The sequence below is a fragment of the Bombina bombina genome, chromosome 9 (genome assembly GCF_027579735.1).
Source record: "Bombina bombina isolate aBomBom1 chromosome 9, aBomBom1.pri, whole genome shotgun sequence".
In the NCBI taxonomy this organism is placed as follows: domain Eukaryota; kingdom Metazoa; phylum Chordata; class Amphibia; order Anura; family Bombinatoridae; genus Bombina; species Bombina bombina.
This window is the reverse complement of record NC_069507.1, coordinates 109,593,356-109,608,652: the sequence shown is the minus strand read 5'-3', so window position 1 is coordinate 109,608,652 and position 15,297 is coordinate 109,593,356. Positions and strand designations below refer to the sequence as shown.

At 35.7% G+C, this 15,297-nt stretch overlaps 1 protein-coding gene across 1 annotated transcript in view; it reads right to left on the bottom strand.

Annotated features, from left to right (window-relative positions):
* The window catches only part of LOC128640432 (protein FRA10AC1), a 96,248-nt gene extending 82,144 nt beyond the window's left edge, over positions 1 to 14,104 (bottom strand). The window contains exons 1-3 of the mRNA XM_053692914.1: positions 13,988 to 14,104; positions 13,396 to 13,611; positions 9,306 to 9,351 (exon numbers count right to left, since the gene is read on the bottom strand). Of these exons, the coding sequence (XP_053548889.1) occupies positions 9,306 to 9,351; positions 13,396 to 13,611; positions 13,988 to 14,104 (379 nt within the window). The remainder of the gene's footprint in view (positions 1 to 9,305; positions 9,352 to 13,395; positions 13,612 to 13,987) is intronic.
* Positions 14,105 to 15,297: the final 1,193 nt, after the last annotated feature.

Here is a 15,297-nt window from a genome sequence, read left to right as displayed (position 1 = left end):
CAGTAACAGTTGAAATAATAGAATCCAACTGAGAACCAAATAAATTATTACCTTGGAAAGAAAGAGATAATAATCTAGATTTAGATGTCATATCAGCATTCCAAGATTTAAGCCACAAAGCTCTTCTAGCTAAAATAGCTAAAGACATGGATCTAACATCAATTTTGATAATAAAAAAAATGGCATCACAAATAAAATGATTAGCATGTTGCAGTAAACTAACAATGCTAGATATGTCAGAATCCAACTCTTGTTGCGCTAAATTCTCCAACCAAAAAGTTGATGCAGCTGCAACATCAGCCAAAGAAATTGCAGGCCTGAGAAGATGACCTGAATATAAATAGGCTTTCCTTAGATAGGATTCAAGTTTCCTATCTAAAGGATCTTTAAACAAAGTACTGTCTTCCATAGGAATAGTGGTACGTTTAGCAAGAGTAGAAATAGCCCCATCAACTTTGGGGATTTTTTCCCAAAACTCTATAGAAATTGCTGGTAAAGGATACAATTTTTTAAACCTTGAAGAAGGAATAAAAGGAGTAACTGGCGTATTCCATTCCTTAGAAATCATATCAGAAATAGCATCAGGAATAGGAAAAACCTCTGGAGTAACCACAGGAGGTTTAAAAACAGCATTTAAACGCTTACTAGTCTTAATGTCAAGAGGACTAGCTTCCTCAATATCCAAAATAATTAACACTTCTTTTAACAAAGAACGAATATACTCTATTTTAAACAAATAAGTAGATTTGTCAGTGTCAATATCTGAGGAAGGATCTTCTGAATCAGATAGATCCTCAGAGGAGGATAAATCATTATGTTGCCAGTCATTTGAAATTTCTTCAACTTTATGAGAAGTTTTAAAAGACCTTTTACGTTTATTAGAAGGCAGAAATGCAGACAAAGCCTTCTGAATAGAATCAGTAACAAATTCTTTAAAATTCATAGGTATATGATGTACATTAGAAGTTGAAGGAACTGCAACTGGCAATGCACTATTACTGATGGATACATTCTCTGCGTGTAAAAGTTTATCATGACAACTATTACAAATGACATTCGGAGATATAATTTCCACAATCTTACAACAAATACACTTAGCTTTGGTAGAACCGATGTCAGGCAGCAACGTTCCAACAGATACCTCTGAGGCAGGATCAGATTGAGACATCTTGCAAAATGTAAAAGAAAAAACAACATATAAAGCAAATTATCAATTTCCTTATATGACAGTTTCAGGAATGGGAAAAAAATGCAAACAGCATAGCCCTCTGACATAGAGGAAGGCAAGAGGCAAACAGCAATGGGGTATAAAACTAATGAAAAATTTGGCGCCAAGTATGACGCCCAACGTGAGAGAAATTTTTTTTGGCGCCAACATCGGGAAATGACACACTTGCGTTACTAACGACGCAACCATGTGCAAGACTCCCGCATCAACTACGACGCCGGAAGTGACAAACTAGCGTCAACTAATGTACTTTTCGCGCCAAAAATTCCAGCGCCAAGAATGACGCAATAAAGTCTAGCATTTTTTTGGCGCCAACAACATCCGGAAATGACACACTTGCGTTACTAACGACGCAACCATGTGTAAGACTCCCGCGTCAACTACGACGCCGGAAGTGACGAACAAGCGTCAACTAACGTACTTTTTGCACCAAAAATTCCAGCGCCAAGAATGACGCAATAAAGTCTAGCATTTGGCGCACCCGCGGGCCTAATGCTGCCCGCAATTTGAAAGTAAAAAGTAGTCAATTTGAAAAAAGACTAAACCTCAGGTAAGAAAAAAATATTTCTCAATATGTTTAATTTCCCAAATATGAAACTGACAGTCTGCACAAGGAAATACATGAACCTGACTCATGGCAAATATAAGTACAATACATATATTTAGAACTTTATATAAATGCATAAAGTGCCAGACCATAGCTGGGGTGTCTTAAGTAATAAAAAACATACTTACCAAAAAGACACCCATCCACATATAGCAGATAGCCAGACCAGTACTGAAACAGTTATCAGTAGAGGTAATGGTAAATATAAGAGTATATCGTCGATTTGAAAAGGGAGGTAGGAGATGAATCTCTACGACTGATAACAGAGAACCTATGAAATAGACCCCCGTTAGGGAAATCATTGCATTCAATAGGTGATACTCCCTTCACATCCCTCTGACATTCGCTGTACTCTGAGAGGAATCGGGCTTCAAAATGCTGAGAAGCGCATGTCAATGTAGAAATCTTAGCACAAACTTGCTTCACCACCTCCATAGGAGGCAAAGTTTGTAAAACTGAATTGTGGGTGTGGTGAGGGCGTGTATTTATAGGCATTTTGCGGTTTGGGAAACTTTGCCCCTCCTGGTAGGATTGTATATCCCATACGTCACTAGCTCATGGACTCTTGCCAATTACATGAAAGAAAGAAAGAAGGATATCCCAAAACAAAGGTGCTTTATATAAAATCTTCAATCCTTTATTTGCAACATCTTAAAAACAGCGATCTTCAATAAAACAAACTAGTGTGTTCAGACTACATCGTCTTACGCGTTTCAGTAATTGCAGTCGTACTCATAGACATAATCTGTGTCTGACTAAAACCGTTCTTATATATCTTAAACAATTAAAATCACCTGAACATCATTAGTGTTTTAACTCATAGTTATACTCTTATTTCATCCAATTTGATGTTGTATACCTTTTGCTATTGAGCTTAATAAATGTATATATATCAAAGTATTTAAATAATGGAAATTGCTGTTTCAATGACAATGAACTTATTATTGATTAGTACTAGCTCTCTTTCTCTAGTTTACATACAAATACTATACACATTTATTAGTGTCTTTTTTTCTAATTTTTCACATAGTAATGTAATGATATTTAAACATACCGATTTTAATTAATTGTTTTTATAGGGTATTTTATAAGTATCTTTAAGTCCCTCTTTTACACTTTAAATGTATATACCTGCAGTTCTTAACACATAAATCTTATGGTTTATCATCATACTTCCATAGTACAATACGATTCTATCAGTAACAATCAATTCAGATTACTAATTCAGTTTTAAACTTTAATATAAATATATTAGTGTGTATGTATGTTAACATATTTTATGATACTTAGGATAAGATATACCTGTATAAATGTGCATCATTTCCAATAATTGATTAAGTCAAATCTGGAATTCAATCCTACTGGGATTCTTGTGTTCATTGTAAATATCCAATATAATTCTTGCCTATTTAATTTTTGTTCAATGTCCCTGCCTCTTTCATTGGGGGTAACCATTTCTATATACAATGTAAAGCATTTAAATATGTGACTACAGGTGTGAAATTCAACTCTAGTGTGACAAAGAAAGAGTTTGAAACGAAACAATGTGTTAACTACAGAAGCACAAATGTAGTATATCTTATAACTTGCAAAGAGTGCCACCTGCAGTACACAATGGTAAAACGACATGTGAGACCAGAGTCAGAAATAGAGAACACCTAAACAGTATCGCATCACAATCAGAAAACAAAAAACAGGAGGAAATAATGACACCAATAGCTAAGCACTTCATAGAAATGCATGATAGAAGCCTACAAACATTCTCCTGGAATATTATAGAAATGGTTACCCCCAATGAAAGAGGCGGGGACATTGAACAAAAATTAAATAAGCAAGAATTATATTGGATATTTACAATGAACACAAGAATCCCAGTAGGATTGAATTCCAGATTTGACTTAATCAATTATTGGAAATGATGCACATTTATACAGGTATATCTTATCCTAAGTATTATAAAATATGTTAACATACATACACACTAATATATTTATATTAAAGTTTAAAACTGAATTAGTAATCTGAATTGATTGTTACTGATAGAATCGTATTGTACTATGGAAGTATGATGATAAACCATAAGATTTATGTGTTAAGAACTGCAGGTATATACATTTAAAGTGTAAACGAGGGACTTAAAGATACTAATAAAATACCCTATAAAAACAATTAATTAAAATCGGTATGTTTAAATATCATTACATTACTATGTGAAAAATTAGAAAAAAGACACTAATAAATGTGTATAGTATTTGTATATAAACTAGAGAGAGATAGTACTAATCAATAATAAGTTCATTGTCATTGAAACAGCAATTTCCATTATTTAAATACTTTGATATATATACATTTATTAAGCTCAATAGCAAAGGTATACAACATCAATTTGGATGAAATAAGAGTATAACTATGAGTTAAAACACTAATGATGTTCAGGTAATTTTAATTGTTTAAGATTTATAAGAACGGTTTTAGTCAGACACAGATTATGTCTATGAGTACGGCTGCAATAGCTGAAACACGTAAGACGGTGTGGTCTGAACACACTAGTTTGTTTTATTGAAGATTGCTGTTTTTAAGATGTTACAAATAAAGGATTGACGATTTTATATAAAGCACCTTCGTTTTGGGATATCCTTCTTTTTGCTATTTTTGACACCAATCTTAACCTTCTCTGCTCTGTTAGAGAAAGACTCAGGGAGACTGAATCTTTTTGAAAACCCAAGAAAGTAACTATTGTATCAGGAATCAAAGAACTTTGTAGAAAATTGATCCTCCAACCATGTTGTTGAAGAAACAACAAGAGTCGGTTGTTGTGAGATTCTGCTAAAGGAAAAGATGGAGCTTGAACCAAGATATCGTCCAGGTAGGAAAACCCTGAGCAATACCCAGAGATCTAATCAGAGACAAAAGGGCACTCAAAAACATTTGTGAAGATTCTTGGAGCTGTAGCCAGAACAAATGGTAGAGCAACAAACTGAAAATGCCTGTCCAGAAAGGCAAACCTCAGAATGTTTTCAGTAAATTGGAGCATGAAGGTAAGCATCCTTTAAATGTATTGTGGACATAAACTGACCTTGCTGAACAAAAGGCAGAATAGTCTGAATAGTTTCCCATTTTGGTCTGAAAGTACCTTCCTTCTTTGGAACAATGAAAAGATTTGAATTAAATCCCATCCCTTGTTCCTCCAGAGGAACTGGAACAATCACTCCCATAGTTTCCAGATCTATGGCAGACTGGAAAAAGAATTATCTGGTTTAGACTATTCCCTAGAAATCCTGTCAGAGACAGCATCAGGAATAGGGAAAACCTTATGGAGACTAACAACAGTCTTAAAAACTGAATTTCAATGCTTAAACGGCTTATCATCATAAACTTTAGGATCCTTTACCCTAAAGTAATTAAAAGCACGGTTAAAAGAGAAGAGTATGTTCAATTTTAAACAAAAAAAGAATTGCTGTTTTGCACGCGTCATTTTTTTTCCCTGCACTTAGTTTGAATTTTGTACGTCAGTTTTTGGATTTACGCGCGTCGGGTTAGCGCATGTCCCTTTAGCTTTATTATAGTTACTTTTGCACTTTAGCTGGTTTATGTTCGTCGGGTTAGCGCATTTTCGTCCTAGGCTATATGCACATCGGATATTGGCGTGCTTAGTCCCTTATAGCTGTTTATATGTTTATATATATATATATATATATATATATATATATATATATATATATATATATATATATAAAATGGACGGCTCAGTTGTACTAAATATCTTATTCTTTTTAGATATTGCAATTTTATCAAAGCATGTGGAACAGAGTTGAGCAGGTGGATCAACAGGAACCTCCTTACAATAGACACAGTGATTAGGTTTAATTAAAGAGGGAGTACCCTCTAACATATCAGAGTCCTTTATAGCTTGCACCTTTATTGTGGACTAGACAGAAATTAAATGGCACCTTTATATCCCAATAGCCGGGGCACTCACCACCTCCTATGACCCGGACCAAAGAGAAACAGCTTTGTCTCCTATAACCGCCGGTCAAGAAAGAGGAAGTTAAAGAGGCCACACCTGGTAACATGGAGTGCCATGCAGGACCGCCCCTGAACTAGAGAGAAAAACACGCCAAAAAGGACCTGCGTCGATCTCTTGCTAAGAAACTGACTGTTCACCCACTGAAAGAGTCTCATCTCACAAATGACGCAGCATTAAAACACAATAAATATTATGTGCCAATCCCCCCCTGTTCAATAACCCCCTTTCCGAGGGTATTACCCTTGATTCTATACAGATAAAAGAAGACATACTGTGACCCTGTCTTCTTACGCTATCATATACAGTATGTATAAATGAAACAAACTTACCAGAATCTATGCCGTGGAACAGAAACATGGCCTTTCAAGTGTGGCAGGGTAGTAGCATCACTCCTGACATGGACTTGAGAGCAGAAAACCAGGCAGCAAAACTAGTCAATGCCGATTGCTTATGAAGCTGTTAACCTGAGTCAGGATAGTTTCGCAGAAAGACTCTCCCTACATCTCCGGACTCTAAAATTCATCCATGCTCTCACTGAGAGGCTGACAGGACTACTTAAAACTCCAGTCCCATTTTGAAGAGTACTACCCTCCATAAGAGACTACTCCGAATCATCTGACACTACTCTGCCAACCTTCTGTGACAAAAGGCAAAGAATGACTGGGGGATGAGGGGAGTGGGGGAGGTATTTGAGCCTTTGGCTGGGGTGTCTTTGCCTCCTCCCGGTGGCCAGGTTCTTAATTCCCACAAGTAATGAATGAAGCAGTGGACTCTCCTCCCATTAAGATGGAAATTTTGTTTTCTTTCCAATGGCATGGAGAGTACACAATTCCATTCAATTACTGTTGGGAAACCAATACCCAAGCCAGAGAGGATACAGAATGAACAGGGAGGGAGAATTAAAGGCAGGCAAACCTAAACTGAAGGCACCACCACTTGAAGTACCTTTCTCACAAAAGAAACCTCCGCTAAAGCAAAAATTAAAGGACAAACCAGGAAGAAAAGGAATTTGTCCTACCCAACTGATCCTTGGAAGTCTCTTCTACAAGGCCCAGGACTACTAGACATCTCCGGAAGAAAAAGCTGTAATACAATTAGGAGGCAACTGTCCATTTTTCCATAAGTCAAATGAAGACAGCCCTCGGTCAGTATAAATAGAAGATACATAACGTTTAAATTCCAAGAATATGTGAAAAAAGAACTCTAGAATATGAATCTCATCCAGGGAAAAACAAATAAAGACTCCAGGGAGGAGCAAGAGATTAAAGACAGGCCTGATTCCTACCCAGGACCTGAACAAAGACCGGCCTTTACACCGTCTGCTTAGGAATGCTAGTCAATATTTTCTTCAGAGCACCATCTTCGCACATCCTCCTTGATGTACAAGGCAAAGAATGACTGGGGGATTATGGGAATTGGGAGGATACTTAAAGCTTTGCTGGGGCGTATTTGCCTCCTCCTGGTGGCCAGGAGCTAAATCCCCAACAGTAATTGAATAAAATAATGGACTCTCCATGCCATTGGAAAAAAATCCCCTTAATGAACTCATGTAAGGAAGACCAAGCTGTTCACTAGAAGTTTCATTATAACGGCCTGATAAAGAAGCCTCTGCCTTTCAATTTAAAATGCATTGCTGATCACTTTGTATGCTAAATAAGCAGGAGTTAAGCTACTGCCACAGTCTCACTAAGTTTTTTATTTAACTCAATGATCAGTAGCCCTTCATTGCCCCTTTTGTGCATGCTAAGAGTCTGTCCTTGTTTTTGACACAGATATGTTGATATTGTTTAGGAAAATGTTAGGTAAATTTAAGAGTATTGAAGATAACAAGAGAATAGAAGAATGTTACATTATCTGCTATGCTACCTATCAACATTGTCAATGATGGGATTAACTGGGGAACCATTACCATGGAATTACCTCATTAGTCCATTACTCTTCACAGTAACGTTTAGACTGAAACATTTGAGTCATTTGACTTCTCTACAGCAGAGCATCTTTTTTCACCCCTTTTTGCATTGGAATACTTTTGTGACCCCGTTTATTATAACACAGTTCAAAATGAACAGATGGGTATGCTATTTTTGTTTTTTAATATACATCAAAACACACAAGTGTTGGGATTATTAATGAAAATAAGTCAATCCAACTTTCATAGTCACTGCTAACCACTAACAGACTATCTAACTCCACGTACCTTCCATGTAGGCATCTCCCCTAATGGGCTGATGAGCAACTGCCACTCATTCGAAGATGTATAAAATTAGGTCACTCTACACACACACAACACATGATCAAATCTTATGGGGAACCCAAAAATTAGGGACTCCCCAGTTTAAGATGCGCTACCCCAAAGCATACCGTCAGGAACTAACATCGATTGTGGATGATATGTTTTCTCGGACTGAAGTTAGTTTGTCAATGTAAAAAAGAAAAAGCACACAATTTCCCAAACACAACACATAGAAGACCATTTAGATTGACAGCATATTAGGGAGCAAAGACGTTTGCTTGCTCGGAAAACTACATTTATTGAATGTGATATTCTGCAGCAACAAGGGTTACCAAGGTTATTTCTCTGCCACAGTGTACCTAGATAGTGGCCTATTTTTGCTAATGGGAAATCTGCTGCTGCAATATATTCCCCATATCATCTGCTTTGGATAGTTGCTAGCTATTGGCACAATTATTATGTTTCTATATTCTTTTTTTTAAATGGTGCATTTACCAAACAATTGTCAGAATAATCTGAACTTTCTATTTTTTTATTATGTACAATTGTTTAAAACTGAGAAAAGCAAATGCTTTTCAATCAATAACTATAAACATATAATTTCATTTGACACCAAATTAAATAGATTTAAAGGGACACACTGAACCCAAATTTTTTCTTTCATGATTCAAATAGAGCATGCAATTTTAAGCAACTTTCTAATTTACTCCTTTTATCATTTTTTTTCTTTATTCTCTTGCTATCTTTATTTGAAAATCAAGAATGTAAAGTTTAGAAGCTGGCTCGTTTTTGGTTCACAACCTGGGTTGTGCTTGCTGATTGGTGGCTAAATGTACCCACCATTAAACAAGTGCTGTCCAGCTTAGATGCCTTCTTTTTAAAATAAAGATAGCAAGAGAGCAAAGAAAAATTGATAGTAGTAGTAAATTAGAAAGTTGCTTAAAATTGCATGCTCTATCTGAATCATGAAATAAAAAATTTGGGTTTAGTGTCCCTTTAACTAAAATTGCTTCTACAAAAATGTGCAGAGCAATTCACATTCCTAAAAAAAAAGATCTGAATAAGATTGGAAGAGCACATGCTTATTTACTACCACCTTTAGGAAGAAAATATTATTAATTAATAATAAATATTTACTATACAGCAAAAGGTGATCTGAATATAAAATCTGAATACTTTTTTATTAATTAGTTTACAATATATGTGTTACCTTTTCCAGAGACCAATTCCTTTTCCACTCGCCAACGAAAACCAAACTATTACATTAAAAAAAATAGAAAAAAGGTACAAAATAAATCCATAAAACATTATTACATTTACCCACGTATAAATGCCTTTACTAGCCTACAAAAGCAATGTTTAAAGTGCTGTGATATCTGAAAATCAATTTAAAGGGACAGAAAAGTCACAATTAAACTTAAATGGATTGGATAGAGCGTGAAATTTTAAAGGGCCATGATACCCAAATGTTGAAACACTTGAAAGTGATGCAGCATAGCTGTAAAAAGCCGACTAGAAAATATCACCTGAACATCTCTATGTAAAAAAGAAAGATATTTTACCTCACAACTTCCTCCCTAGCCACATCCCATTGTAAAGGACTTCTAAGCAGCAAATCAGTATGTCTGTCCGGGACAGCTAAGGGATTGAGCCTTGTGCACTCTCATCTTATTTCCCTATTCAGTTTAAGGAAGTTTACTATGAAATCTCATGAGAGTTAAGTGAAATCTCATGAGATCACAGTAAAAGAGTTCATGACCTCAGCACTGTTGATGCTGATTGGCTGCTGTTCATTTCTTCATTTTTTTTACCTGCAGCTGGGCAGCAGCTGTGTATACCTTTTTACACAGAACTTACGCTGCTGAGCTGAGGAGATTGTGAGGTAAAATATCTTCCTTTTTTACATAGAGATGCTCAGGTGATATTTTCCTGTCAGCTTTTTACAGTTATACTGCATCATTTTCAAGTGATTTAGCATATGAGCATTATGTCCCTTTAAACAACTTTCCAATGTACTTCTATTATAAATTTTGCTTAGTTCTCTAGTTAGTCTTTGTTAAACCATAATCCTAGAAACTAGGATATGATCATATTTGTCTTCTTTTAAAAAAAACTTTGTGCGACAAGAGAAAGGTAGCAAACCCGCAGTGTTATACACAACTCTATAAACTCTGAGAACAAAAATGTGCAAATTTATTTTTTTCCATTTCTACTCATGCATCAAATATGCAGTCCAATAGCTCAGCCCAATTGTTAGTAAGAAATTGGCATTTTAAAAAGGAAAGGAAGGTCAAAATTGAGTGTTGATGATATTTTAAACAACTTTCCAATTTAGTTTTATTATCAATTTTGCTCAGTTCTCTTGGAATAATTTGAAATGAGTAATCCTAGTTGAGCTCAGGAGTGTGCATGTTTCTTTAGCCCTCTGGCAGCAGTGTTTGCAACAATGTTTAAAGCAGTGTAATACATAGTTGCAAACACTGCTGCCATAGAGTATCTGTAGCAGTGTATGGTAGCAGTGTATGTAACTATGTATAACACTGCTATAAACATTGTTGCAAACACTGCTACCAGAGGGCCAAGTAAACACGCACACTCCTGAGCTCACCTAGGATTACTCTTTAATAAAGGATACCAAGAGAACTTGCAAAAGTCATAATATAAGTAAATTAGAAATTTTTTAAAATTTCATGCTCTATACAATCCATTTACATTTGACTTTACTGTCCCTTTAAAGCGACAGTAAACCTAAAAAATAATGTTATATAATTCTGCACATAGTGCAGAATTATATAACATTATATTAGCCAAACTTTGTAAAACCTAGAGCAGGAGCGAGCTGCACTGTGTATAATGGCGCGGTCGGGCCGTGACTATACAGCTGGCCCGATGCGCTGTGTAAAACAAACAGACCCGCTCAGAAGATCACAGAGAGCGGGTCTGTAAAACAGCCGTTTTTTTAAAAAATTAAAAGGGAATATTAGGTTTTACAAAGTTTGGCTAATATAATGTTATATAATTCTGCACTATGTGCAGAATTATATAATATTATTTTTAAGGTTTACTGACACTAAGTATTTTCATTTAAAGGGACATGATACCCAAATGCTGAAGCACTTAAAAGTGATGCAGCATAGCTATAAAAAGCGGACTAAAAAATATCACCTGAACATCTCTATGTAAAAAAGAAGATATTCACACCTCACTTTAAAGAGCCTTTAAGCAGCCAATCAGGATACTAGTCTCAGGACTTGCAAGGAAGCGTGCATCTGGCATGTGCAGGCACAGTCATGTTATTTTCCTATTCAGTTTAAGGAAGTTTCAGTGAAATCTCATGAGATCACAGCAAAGTATAGCATGACCTCTAGCACTGCTGTTGCTGATTGGCTATTTTATATAGCTAAAGTATAACTGTTACCAGAGCACTTACTCATGTAAGATGAAGACATTGTGAGGTAAAATATATATTTTTTTAGATAGAGATGTCCAGGTGATATTTTCTTATAAGCTTTTTACGGTTATGCTGCATCGCTTTCAAGTGATTTAGCATATGGTTAATATGTCCCTTTAAATGAATATATTTGTATTTAGTCTGCATATACTGAATAATGCTTGTATTGATACCTAAAGTCACTGTGCTAAACATTTTCAGACAAAGAATTTTCAAGTTAAACAACTTTAAATTAAAGGAACATAGAAGTGATACCTTCAGATTACTTCTAAATCATATGTCCAAAACTGCAGCAAACTTTAAATTATAAAAATCCAAAAACAAACTATACATAATATATTTTAAGTCCTTTTGCAGAGGCAAGGGAGTCTAAGCTCTTAGCATCTTGATTTTAAATGGCAATAGTAAAACAGCCAGAAGTGGTATCTTTCGACCCATATGACTCAAAGGAAGCACACGCTGAGGTGCGAATTGCAACAGGGAAACTCTCCACATTTTGAATATGTTAACGTTTACCAGACTGAATATACAGTATAACTGCATTGTATTAAAAAGGGGTTTTAAGGGAGGAGGACATTGATTTATATTATTTTGAAAAACTTTAGATACGGAACGTTCTATACTGTACATGGAATTGTCTGGGGATGGGGAAAACACCCTCTCCTGGAATTTTGCTTTTAATAAACAAGTGTCAACACCCGCTTAAAGGTACAATACCACCGGATTAAAAGTACATAAACACTTTGAGAAAGCAGTGTCTGTAATATTAAATGTTTAAAGAGACAGGAAACACAAACGTTTTTATTGCATAACATTTAATTTGTGTGTTCAGTTTCTGTTAAAAAATATACCTTGTCCAAATTCACTGTGGGACTCATTATATGAAACCTATCAAGGGGGGATACCTAGTTAGGACAATTGTGAGTATGAGCAAACCTGCAGGTGTGCATTGGGAGGTAGTGACATTACCGCCTCAGCCTCACTGTGGGATAGTGCTGCATTGCATCAATGTGACTGATATGCACATACCTCAGTAACCGATCCCTTTGCGCATACAATAATATCAAGCTGACGTAGTAATTGTATTGGCTTCTATCAGTGCTTTAGTGAGCCTTTGTTTAGGAGTGCACAAGGGGTTAATACATATTCTAATCATGAATTAGCTAAAGCAATATAATTGATCACATGACTTAACAGGGCTGTGGTATCTACAAGAAGGAAAATGCGTAGTTTTTCCTTTGAAGTGGTTGCTAAGAGACAGCTGCATTAGGTCCAGTCAGTTTCTTGGTCATTCTCAGGAGAGGGATTTTGCTGTAAAAATCATGTGGCAGTAGAACTTAAAGGGACAGTCTAGACCAACATTTGTATTGTTTAAAAAGATAGATAAGCCTTTACTACCCATCCCCCAGCATTGTACAAACAACATTGCTATATTAATATACTTTATAACATTTAAACCTCTAAATTTCTGCCTGTTTCTAAGACACTACAGACAGCCTCTTATCACATGCTTTTTTATTAGCTTTTCACAACAGGATATTTTTAAACAAAGAATAACATGAGTACAAAGCAACTTTGATAATATAAGTAAATTTGATTTTTTTTATTGTATCTATCTGAATAATGAAAGACAAATTTTGAGTTTCATGTCCCTTTAATTTTGAACCACTATGTCCTTTTTTAACATTTTGTGGGCAGTTTAACTTTAATATTTTTATAGGAAATGTATCAAACAATAGCTATAAAAACATGCAACTAAAATGTGCAATCCTTTAGCATGTCACAAGCAGCTCCACTCAAATATTAGATATATTTAGAATAAACATGCAGACAGTATTGCACCGCCTACCTTGTTCTCCTTGTATTTGCTCAGATCTGCTATGCAGTATTCCTTAAACAATTTATCGTAGTATTTCTTTGCAAGTTTCTTTTCCCTGTAAGCACAAAAAAGAAATAAGATTTTATATGTAATAAAATACAAACAACTTCTTGCTAAAATGATGTTAGTGTTCAAAAAAATTAAATTTAGATCAATATTAAGGAAACATGAAAACCCAAATGGTTTCTTTCATGATTTAGATAAAGCAGACAATTTTAAATAACTATCCATTTAACTTCTATTATCACATTTGCTTAGTTTTCTTGGTATCCTTTGTTGAAGGACCCACAATGCACTACTGGGAGTTATCTGAACACACAAGGTGAGCCAATTAAAAGAGGCAGCCACCAGTTAGCAGATAACTCTCAGTAATGCATTGCTGCTTCCGAGCCTACATAGGTATTCTCTTCTACAAAGGATACCAGGAGAACAAAGCAAAACAGATAATAGAAGACGTAAATTAGAAAGTTGTTCAAAATTGCATGTTCTATCTGAAAGAAACATTTTGGGTTTCATGTCCCTTTAAAGGGACATTAAACTGATGGACACAACGACTACTCACCATGCTATTCTTTATCCTCCAGAGCCTGTAGCTCTTTTCAGAGCCATTTTCTCTGATTTTAACCCTTAACAGATGCTGGTTGGTGAGGATTCTTTTCTCCACACTGGGTGCCGCCATCTTGAATCTCACATATGCTTGCACTCTGTGACACAAGTAGTGAACATTCACAGTTCACAAAAGCTGCAGGCTTTTCCCCCAGCTCTATTGTGCACTTCAAGTCAACACACAAAACAGAGCGTGATTGTTACATTTTTCTAGTTTTTCCTACACGATTTAAAAGTTACATCGCATATAAAAAAAGCTCACACAAATAGCATAATGTAATGCGGCCGCTGCAAAATTTTAAAATGATTGTTCTGTATCATGCTTAAAGGGACAGTCTAGTCAAAATTAAACTTTCATGATTCAGATAGGGCATGCAATTTCAAAAAAAATTCAATTTACTTTTATCATCAAATTTGCTTTGTTCTCTTGGTACTTGGTCCTAGGTAGACTCATATGCTAATTTCTAAGACCTTCAAGGCCACCTCTAATCTAAGTGGATTTTGACAGTTTTTCACAGCTAGACAGCGCTATTTCATGTGTGCAATATAGATCAGTGTTTTTCAACCAGTGTGCCGTGAGAGATCCTCAGGTGTGCCACGGCAGACTGACAACAGTGTGACATATTTTTTAAACTTTGCTTGTTTTTTACTCCCAGTGCAGGGGTAGTTTGTAGGAGGCATGGCATAACAGCACAATACATACAGTATGTGTGTGTTTGTGTGTATGTGTATATATATGCTGCTGGATGGTGGTGTGCCACAGGATTTTTTAATGTAAAAAAGTGTGCCACGGCAAAAAAAAGGTTAAAAATCACTGATATAGATAACACTTTGCTCAATTCCCGTGGAGTTGCCTAGGAGTCAGCACTGATTGGTTAAAATGCAAGGGAAAGTGTGGAAAACAGCACCAACAGATATGTGGCTTGTGGGGCACGGAACCCAGGATCTGCCTTATCCTGCAAATACTTCAAGTAGCAAAAAAGATTTGTTCCAGCCACCAATAGTTAAAAAACCTTTATTTCTTCATATAGGGTCTTTTGACAAACATACAACGTTTCAGACCTGCTATAGGTCCTTAGTCATGTATGTATTTAACTATTGGTGGCTGGAACAAATCTTTTTTGCTACTTAAAATGCAAGGGGGCAGTCTGTAGAGGGCTAGATTAAAGGTAATTACAGAGGTAAAAAGTGCATTAATATAATAGTGTTGGTTATGCAAAACTGAGAAATCGGTAAAGGATTTTCTTTCTTTTTAAACAATAACAG